General features: G+C 38.4%; 1 protein-coding gene across 1 annotated transcript in view; it reads right to left on the reverse strand.

Moving 5' to 3' along the window:
• LOC144966296 (nucleolysin TIAR-like) overlaps positions 1-10,000 on the reverse strand; it is a 135,136-nt gene that overhangs the window by 12,479 nt on the left and 112,657 nt on the right. The window contains exon 5 of the mRNA XM_078902514.1: positions 3,748-3,805. Coding sequence (XP_078758640.1) covers positions 3,748-3,805 — 58 coding nt within the window. The remainder of the gene's footprint in view (positions 1-3,747; positions 3,806-10,000) is intronic.

A 10,000-nucleotide genomic window follows, 5' to 3' on the forward strand; every position in this document is an offset into this window, starting at 1 on the left:
TAACCGAAAAATAAACCCTCAGGAATAGATGAATTGATAAAAAAATCTAGATTAATTAATAATTAAAAGAAATAAATTGGTTTATGGCTAGAATGCTTATTTCATCAAAGCGGCCAACTTTTCAAAAGAGTCAAAACGGGAAACTCTAATGCACAACACAATATTGTCATGACCCAAAACAGTAGTAGGTTTGGACTATTATAATATTATCTAGATTTATAGCGCTTTCTGTTCCTTGCTTTAATTTGCTACTCAAAAGAGCATCTTTCTGAGACATGTATGGGTCATTTTCATGAGTTTGAACAATCCTATTTTTAATGTGTTTTTTTTTTTTCTTCTCCAGCGTTGAAAAAATCGGGAAAGTCCCGATTTTATCGGGTCAGTTTGCCGCTGTGATTTTTATGTCATTATTCTCTTACAGAACAGAAAAAAAATTATGAGTTCAATGGAGAATACAAAGAGGTGGAAAATTTACAAATTGTATTTTTACAATACACGGGGGAAGCCATATTACTATATCGCATGATCGGGCGAACTAGAATATAGGTGACGTGTTCTAAACATTTAAAATAAAATAAAATAAAATAAAATAATGAATAAATAAACTAGACACAGCGCCACTTGAGTTACATCTACACCAAAAGGAATGTCCCTCATCATTGTCATGTTAAAATGAGCTGATCACGCGATATTTGCATTTAAGAGCTTTTTTTGCTTTATTTAGTTTTTTTTTTTTTTTTTTTTTGCACACTAAAACATCTAAAGAAGAAGAGGGATGCTCGGAGGGCCACACACGGTTATCTGGGTCTCTGAAATATTTGAGGGGCAGCAACGATTGCTGGTTACCCTTCGGACAGGAAGCTTGTCAGTCTATCGCAAAGTACTTTCAAAAACAACTAATCGACTACCCTACTCCATCAGTAAGTGCTGGGTGGACGAGGGAGCCAGAAAAACAATCGGTTCAACCATGATTCGAAACCGGTTCTGTCAACTGAGCTACCAGGACCTTCGTCTTGGACATTCTGAGTTAAGAGCGGGCCTTCCTTTAAATTGCAAATTCGTGAATCGAGAAGATGACAACGAAAAATTCATTTTCCATTGAATGAAAGCGACACACGTTACAGGACGGGCACGATCTCTCGAGTTGGAGCAATGAAGCCTAAAGTGGGCCAAAAGGATTCAATCCACTGCTTTGGATTTTCACACACCTGCTGCTCATGACATGACATTTAGCCGAGTGTTGTGATCGGGTACACGTTTGATGGATTAGCAAAAACCAAAAAAAAAAAGAGAGAAAAAAAAAAAAAAAAAAGATTCGTATGACAGCTGATGATTCCGCGCGAGAGAATAAAACAATGATATCGGATTCTTCTTCTTCTTATTTTTATTATCATCATCATCATCATCATCATCATCATCATCATCATCATTTTTGACACTGCTTTGTTAGTTTTTAAAGGGTTTTACTGCGCTTGCAAAACATTAATAAAGGTAATCTAAGTGCCAGTAACAATTCTAGATTTATGATCTTTAAAAAGCGCGCGAGTTAAAGTAAGACAAAGGGGAATTGTTCAAATTATAAGGAACAGATGTGAAGATTCCAAGAGTACACGATCGGTGTACTTAGTTTGAGATCACCTAAAGTCACATCCAGACACAAGCACAGGATTCAACTCAAATGACAACATGACCATTATACAATGTGTGTGTGTTTTTTTTTTTAATTATTGATACATTTAGGGTTTGAACAATTCAAAAACTACGTAAGATTTCATCAAACGGTTGTGTGCCATATGTGCAGAATTAATTCCAGTTTTGAGTGATATGAGTTTTAACACTGTGCGTCCTTTGATAGCTGGGCTATGACGTCATAAGTGGAAAAGGGTAATTTTAACACAAATCGTATTTTATTTTAGCTTTGTCCGACATGATTCTTGAAAGTTTATTTCAATTAACATTTCAATCTCAGGATATCAACTTGGAACATTGCATTGAGAATGTAAAATTCATTTGTATATCACGTCATCACTGATTGTAATGATGATTACGATAGCATTTTGAGATTTGACGCATTGCTCATGCTGGAGGGGAGTCGCTTGCGGCTTGTCATTCAAAATGGTGGTGGTCGCGTGGAGCTTTAAATCTGACAATTGAGCAAACCCACGATAACAAGGAAGATATCAAGGGGGGGGGGGGGGGGGGGGGGGGGGGGGGGGGGAGAGAGAGAAACTTAAATAAAGTTGGATGAAAATGAATGTTGAAAACCAAATTGAGTTCTTTGCAGTTGTTGAGTTATTCAAACCTGAAATGTCTCAACGATTAAAAAACAAACAAACTGTAAATTATGATATATTTCAAAATTATCCTTTACAACTCATGACGTTATAATATAGCTCTCCTAAAAAAAAATGGCACACAGTGTTAAAACTTATATCAACTTAACTAAATTCTGCACTTATGGCAAAAAAAATCGTTTGATAAAATCTTGCACAGCTTTGGAGTTATTCAAACCTGAAATGAACAATACACGACAGAGAGATGATTTACAGGGGGGGGGGGGGGGGGAAAATCGCTCGGGCCAAGAACAATGTTAAACATAACTATACAATTGACTGCTTCCTTCCCAGCCAAGGACCCTGACCAGGGTCGGGACAAAACTAAGTAATCTCATTCAAGGACAATGATAAAAAGCAAGTAGGTAACATTGTTGTATGGGGATGGAAGACGCAGCAAATGCTCACTCACTATGGGAGGTCAAAATAACCCATCAAAGGAAACAAACCAAAGCGCTTTTCGGGCTAATGATATATTTTGGCTCATTCAACCTTAATAAAAAGATTTATCATTCCTTATACTAAATACAATTGACGGAAAACTATAAACACGCCGGGTTTAGTACCAGACGTGTTTCAATTGGCAAATGGAGGGACGACGATAGAATGAAGGGAATCAAATTCAAGCCTTCTCCCTCCCTCACCCCCCCCCCCCCCCCACCCCCTTACACACACACACACACACACACACACACACACACACACACACGCAGTTCCCTCTGTTCGCTGCCTGATGTCTGCCGTGTCCCCCGCCCCACCGTCCCTTTCGGCCCGGGGCTGCTGCTGCATGTTGTCGACTATAAGGAGCCACTTGTATTGATCCGAGTGTCTTTTACATCCCACGGTGAGCGGCTCAAACAACCACTTTCCCCTTATCCATCCAATTGGAATGGACAGGCAAAGCCGTCCTCGGGATGAATTTGATCAGGCGCCGGTTTCGCACAAGCTCCACTCAATATTAACGGGAAACAACAAACTCTTAAATTAATAAGTGAAATCATGTACTACGGAAGACGGCGTGAGGGGAAATAAAGAAAGTAAAGGAGAATGATCAGCACCATGACCGATAGGTCATCGCCGCTAGGGAAATGTATTATCAATCAGCTGAAAAAAAAATATTGGAATTGACTACGAAGAAATCTAGAGACGTTGCCTGGGATAGGATTGCCTTTCCCGTAGCCTATTTCTTCTAAGGGGATATCTATCTATCTGCTCTTGTGTTAACCAATAAATATCTGGTGAATTGGACAGATATAGCCTTTATAATAATTTGTTTAAGATGACCAAGAGGCTCTCGGTAAGTGAATGGGACGGATAGCCATAATAACGCAGTAGGCTTTACTTTCAATAAGAAACGTTATAAAACATTAATAATAAATGTCATGAAAAAAGGGGGGAAAGAAATGTCACTTACTGCTTGTGTCTTGTTTTGGTGCTGTGCTCGGTGACGCTGCCCAATTGACCTTCATTTCCTGGAAAAGAAGAGAAAATGGAAAGGAAAAAATGAAATATGTATACATTTTCACTGAAGAGCGAGTTAAAAATACCAATACAAAGAGGAGGAGGAAGTGGAGGACGGAGGAAGAGGGATAGAAAGACGAAAGATGATTTTTTTTTGGGGGGGGGGGGGGGGGGTGTGGAGTAAATGAAAAAGAAAGATAGAAAGAAGAGAGAAAGAAAGCAGCTAAATTTTTTTAAAAGAGCAAGAAATGTAGATCGAGAAAAAATAAAGGGAAAGAAATAAATCAAGCAAACAAGCAAACACATTGTTATGTATGTATAATATAAGTCATTATTTTAACATGTTTTCGAAATAAACGAATTTCACTGACATAATTATTTCTTTTTAATAAACACGAAATGGGCCACACACAAAAAGGAGGGAGGGGGGAGGGGGGGGGGGAAGAGGGGGGAGGAATTGAATCTTTTGGGACTGGAGGGTTAATAACGGTGACAACTATAAATTGTATCCAAGAGAAAACGCAAGTCAGAGGTAATTCTGGAAACGTGCCAGCCAGAGCCCGTAGAAGATTGGGCTGGAGCAGACAAACCCAAGGGATAAGCAGCTGCGAAACATCCATTAGACAATTATTACTTTATGGGGGGAAAACTGTTGTCAATTTTAAGACCGACAGGAATAAACGACCATGTTTTTCATGGAATTCAGCCATTCTGTAACTGATCCTACGTTACATAAACGAATTGTTGACAAACCGCATTTTAGAGAGAGAGAGAGAGAGAGAGAGAGAGAGAGAGAGAGAGAGAGAGAGAGAGAGAGAGAGAGAGAGAGAGAGAGAGAGAGAGAGAGAGGAGAGGCTTGACCTACTAACGCTATTGACCCGAGGGCGGATTCCAAACAAAGCCCGTCTTTAACATTCATTCATCAAACAACTATGGGCACACGACAATCAGACATCATATAATTATTACTGTTTGCATCCCGATTACAGTTCAATGTTATCAATTACGAGACGAGATAGCAGAAAAAGAAGTCGATATTGAATAAAAAAAATAAAAAAAAGAAAAGATTGATGAAATAAATTAGTTCCTATAAAGCGTTATTTGATATTATTTTTATTATTATTAATTTTTAAAGGGACGAAATGGAAGATTATGTCGTGTGACAACGTATAATGACGTACAAGGGAGGAGAGAGTGGATAGAGATGGTAGAAGAAAGAATAGAGGAAGAGAGAGAGAGAGAGAGAGAGAGAGAGAGAGAGAGAGAGAGAGAGAGAGAGAGAGAGAGAGAGAGAGAGAGAGAGGGGGGGGGATACTTAATGGAAATTGAATCCTGACATTTACAGACCATTTCCCTCTATCGAAAACGGATATCGTAATGAATGGATGAATTGAGGAAAAGGGGTGGAGAGGCGAGGGGGGAGTTCTAGCGTGTCTTTTCGTTTTTTCTTCTTCTCTCCAATAATAGAGTAAGGCCGTAAAGTGTCGGAATGACGACAGCTTGGCTTTAATCAAAGGATGAAATGATCTAAATCTAAAACCATTGTATATAATATGAGGGAATACAGCTGGTCGACTATGCACGACAGTGTTTGTGTGTATGTGTTTGTGGTGTGTGTTAGTGTGGTGTGTGTGTTTAAGGTGTATATATGTTTGTGAGGGTGTATGTAAGTGAAAAGGTATGAGTAGATGATAAATTTAAAGGTGAGTAGTAGGTTCAAATAGATTACCATAAGTTACTTCATTTTAGGAGAATACGAGAGGGAGGGAGGGGAGAGAGAGAGAGAGAGAGAGTAGTAGTAGTAGTAGTAGTAGTAGTAGTAGTAGTAGTAGTAGTAGTAGTAGTAGTAGTAGTAGTAGTAGTAGTAATGGCAAATATATCTCCTCGCAGGACATAGCACCATGCGTCATTGACATTTTGCTTCAACTTGACACACGGAAATTGAGAATTTATAAACGAACAAGGAAATTCCAGTACACACAATCTAAATGCAATAACCACCAGCTCACACCACAGATTGTAATCTGGGCGATAATAAAAAAACTTCTAAAACATCACGTCCAATTTAATTTATGACGGGGAGTACAAAGCAACTAACGTTACATTATCGATAAATCATTATTTCTTTTCTCTTACACGAGACCGTCGTTTAGGCATTAATGCTATTGATATTCGATTTGTTGTATTTTGGAGGTGGAAGGGGGGGAGAGCGGGCGTACGCATTTGCTGATTTAAAAAAAAAAAAAATACATCTGACTTCCCTCTGGACAGAATATTAATATGACAAAGTAGAAAAATTCTTACGAATAACACAAAACATTATAACTGAGTGAGTTGAATTTTATTACGGCTTTCAGTTTTAATAGCATTGCATCCGTAACATGAGTCGATACTTTGTCATTTTATCGCAGAATGGCGCAATACACACGCATCGACACACATAATTGTTATTGTTGCTTTTATCTATTTTTTGGGGGGTGTGTGTGTGTGTGTGTGGGGGGGGGGGGGGTGAACAAACAAACAAACTAGAGTGCATCAAGTATGAAATTATTATGCTCTGCAATAGCTTCAGGGGGAAAAAGGGGGGAAAATTATCAGCATCACTTTTTAATATCAAATCTCTACACCTCTTGACTTCTTTTTTCTTCTTACTCTTCTTGTCATCATCGTCATCATCATCATCACACAAATACTCAAAAACATGCGGTCCTCGGGTCTTTGTAATATAGGAAGCCATATATCATTGTTCCACTGAAATTTGTCTAACATGACTGCTGCCTCTCACAATCTAATAAATACTGACTTACTTGACTTAGATGCCTTTCGCGTCTCGACCGAAAGATCGGGTCGCCTTGGCTGTTTCCAGTATTTCCTGTGTGAGGTGTCTCCAATATTGCCGGTCCTCTGCTAGGGTTCTCAGATTTTCAAGGTCCCCTGCCGTTATGAGACTAATGCTTTGTCCAAGTGTTGTGAGGTTTTTGTTTAGGATCACAGGGAGTGTTGTGATCGGTCTTCCTCTGAAAAGGTTCCCGTGTTTTTGGAAGTATCCCGACATGGCTTGGTTTGCTGGTATGTTTTTGTCCCTGCGTAGTATGTGACCGAAAAGTTGCCATCGTTGTTGTAAAATGTCAAGGGAGATTGTTGAGGAGATATATTTGCCATTACTACTACTACTACTACTACTACTACTACTATTGATTGATATAATAAATACGCTTTGTGATAAAAGACAACAAATACAATGACAACGTTCAAAAAGGCCAAAGACTACTTAAGACCAGGACGAAAGAGGAATCGAATATATATTCAGCACGCACAAGCCGAAAATTCGATTACATTACCAGCTTACCGCAAGGACAATTTACAGGCCGCGCCTAATATTTACTCCTGCATTCGATTACCTTTATAGCTAGGACATGATCCGTGTGTTGGTCGACTATTTATTTATATCTAGTATTTTAAAAGCTTATGGTTGCTATTATGTACTTAAACTATCAGTATGCAAAGGAGGCTTTTAATGTTTAAAAGATGAAATCCCTTTGCATTGTTAAATACAGCAACATCTGCCAAAAACTTCAGCTGAAAATCTGTTTACTATATAATTTATTTAAATAAAGAAGAAGAAAAAAGAAGAAAAAAAAGAGGAATTCACTCTCTCTCTCTCTCTCTCTCTCTCTCTCTCTCTCTCTCTCTCTCTCTCTCTCTCTCTCTCTCTCTCTCTCTCTCTCTCTCCCCCCCCCCCCTCCCAAAAAAAAAATATCATTGTATTGATATATACCATCCACTTTTCCAGTTTGACAAGGGGCTACGTGCTACAGAAATTCATTTTTTTTTTCTCTCCTACAAAAATCCGGGCTGATTAAATCTGGACTATGGTCCTTGTTTTGATGAGCGTATGGACGAATGGAAGAATTTCAGTAGCACAGTAGTAGAAAGACAGAAATATATGACTGAGAACACACCCGTTTCAAAGACCGAGGTTGATCTACGAAAAAATATCGGGGTAGATAATATTATGATGTATAAATTCAGGTCTCGATCCAGCTGATTCGATAACACCGTGATAAAGATCCTGACTCATTCATATCCCTAACCACCGAAAACTCATCCTAATGTTATTACAACACATTGGTATTCCAGGACGTCCGATGGGTGGAAGAGCTTGCGCGCATCGCTACGAGAGAATTGATGGATACATTTAAAAGCCAAAAAGAGACTCAAAGGAGAGAGAGGAGAGAGAGAGAGAGAGAGAGAGAGAGAGAGAGAGAGAGAGAGAGAGAGAGAGAGAGAGAGAGAGAGAGAGAGATATGGCAAAACTTGTGACAGGAGGAATCAATTGAAAAGGTATTGAATGAGTAATATATCCTTGATCGATGAATCCTATCGATAATTTGATATTTGCTCGGAAATTGGGGAGAGAAATGGACCGCCAGCACTTCCGAAACTAGATTGGAATGTGCAACTGACTATGATGTCCCTTCTTGATGAGAGCATCACTTGGCCCAATAAGAGCAAGTCTCACCCTACTACCACCATTAGAAATATAAAGTCTCATTTAAAAGAAGAAGAAGAAGAAGAAGAAGAAGAAGAAGAAGAAGAAGAAGAAGAAGAAGAAGAAGAAGAAGAAGAAGAAGAAGAAGAAGAAGAAGAAGAAGAAGAAGAAGAAGAAAAAGAATTTAAAAAATAAGAATAAGATTTGTTTGTTTGTTGCTTTAGGTCTCTTCCAACACAATTGAGATTATATGAGAGACCGCTGAAAAAAAAAAAAAAAAAACAAGCAATCTAACAAAAATAGTACAAATGTAAATCAAAATCATAACCTAAAGATATCATAAGCTAAATTATAAATAACCAAAAATAAACAGGTAGAAGATTTACAGAAAAAAAATATCCCCTGTCAAAAATACAATCACAAACCAAAGAAGCAGGATAGGCTAGTAAAGAGAAGAAGAAACGACATCACTATCGGATCGTACACCCATGCAAACATCATAGGTATATGATTCAAGGGTGATGCTCCCATCCAACCTTAGAATAAGAATAAGAATAAGAATAAGAATAAGAATAAGAAGAAGAAGAAGAAGAAGAAGAAGAAGAAGAAGAAGAAGAAGAAGAAGAAGAAGAAGAAGAAGAAGAAGAAGAAGAAGAGAGAGAGAGAGAGAGAGAGAGAGAGAGAGGGGGGGGGGGGAAATTTATTATAAATACAACCCCTTTCCTTTTAAAAAGGAGACAGAAATAAAGAAATAAGCACAAAAACTATTTTTAAAAAAACATCCAACAACAATACGATCATCATAATCACGTGACATTGATCGTATGCTCCCACAGTCCACAATAATTTCCATTTTCTACAACGGCCACTGGTCAAAATTCAATTAACCGATTAGGCGGGGTCAGGTTGGCACTGTTTTGACAGGTCAACTTGTTCTTATGTACCCAATTATAACATTTTTAAAAAACAAACAAACAACAACAACAACAACAAAAAAAAAAACAACAACAAAAAACAAAAACAAAAAAACACAAAGACAAACAGAAGTGGGCTGCTGGCAAGTGAGAATGAAATATTTTCAAACAACCCGCATGTTCCAGCCACAAACACGAGCCAGCCCAAACGTATGCGGAAAACAAAAGGATCGCAGAGGTAAAAAAAAGAGGACGGAATGCGTTGTAACAAAGGGAAGCGGTCATGTGGTTACTATGGCAACAACCGAAGCCGATTCCCTGACAACCCACAGGGGAGACACGAGTTTCGGGAAATGAAAAGTGATGGTCTCTTTCTGACATAGCGGCGACCCTCCATTGGCACTAGACTTTAATACTCATTGTCGGAGTTGGGGTGTGGGTTGAAGACCAAATAGCACAGATGAATAATATAACTGTCTCCAACAAAACACAAGGGAATATCTCTCTCTCTCTCGCTCTCTCTCTCTCTCTCTCTCTCTCTCTCTCTCTCTCTCTCTCTCTCTCTCTCTCTCAAGCGCCATTTGATTAAAGTTGTTACGAAAGTGCTCTCTCTCTTTTTTTTAATACACATACTTTATATCCCTGTAAAACAGATGAAAAAAGTAGCCACTAAAAACTGAAAAAATAAAAATAAAATAAAATATTACAATTATTTAAAAATACACTAGTCGAAACACAAGACCACCATTCAGACGCGCACGTGCATAGACATTCAAACACAAGATACAGCCAAATGATGG

The sequence above is a fragment of the Berghia stephanieae genome, chromosome 2 (assembly GCF_034508935.2).
Source record: "Berghia stephanieae isolate SIO BIC M18660-M18661 chromosome 2, UCSD_Bste_1.3, whole genome shotgun sequence".
NCBI classification, from domain to species: Eukaryota; Metazoa; Mollusca; class Gastropoda; order Nudibranchia; family Aeolidiidae; genus Berghia; species Berghia stephanieae.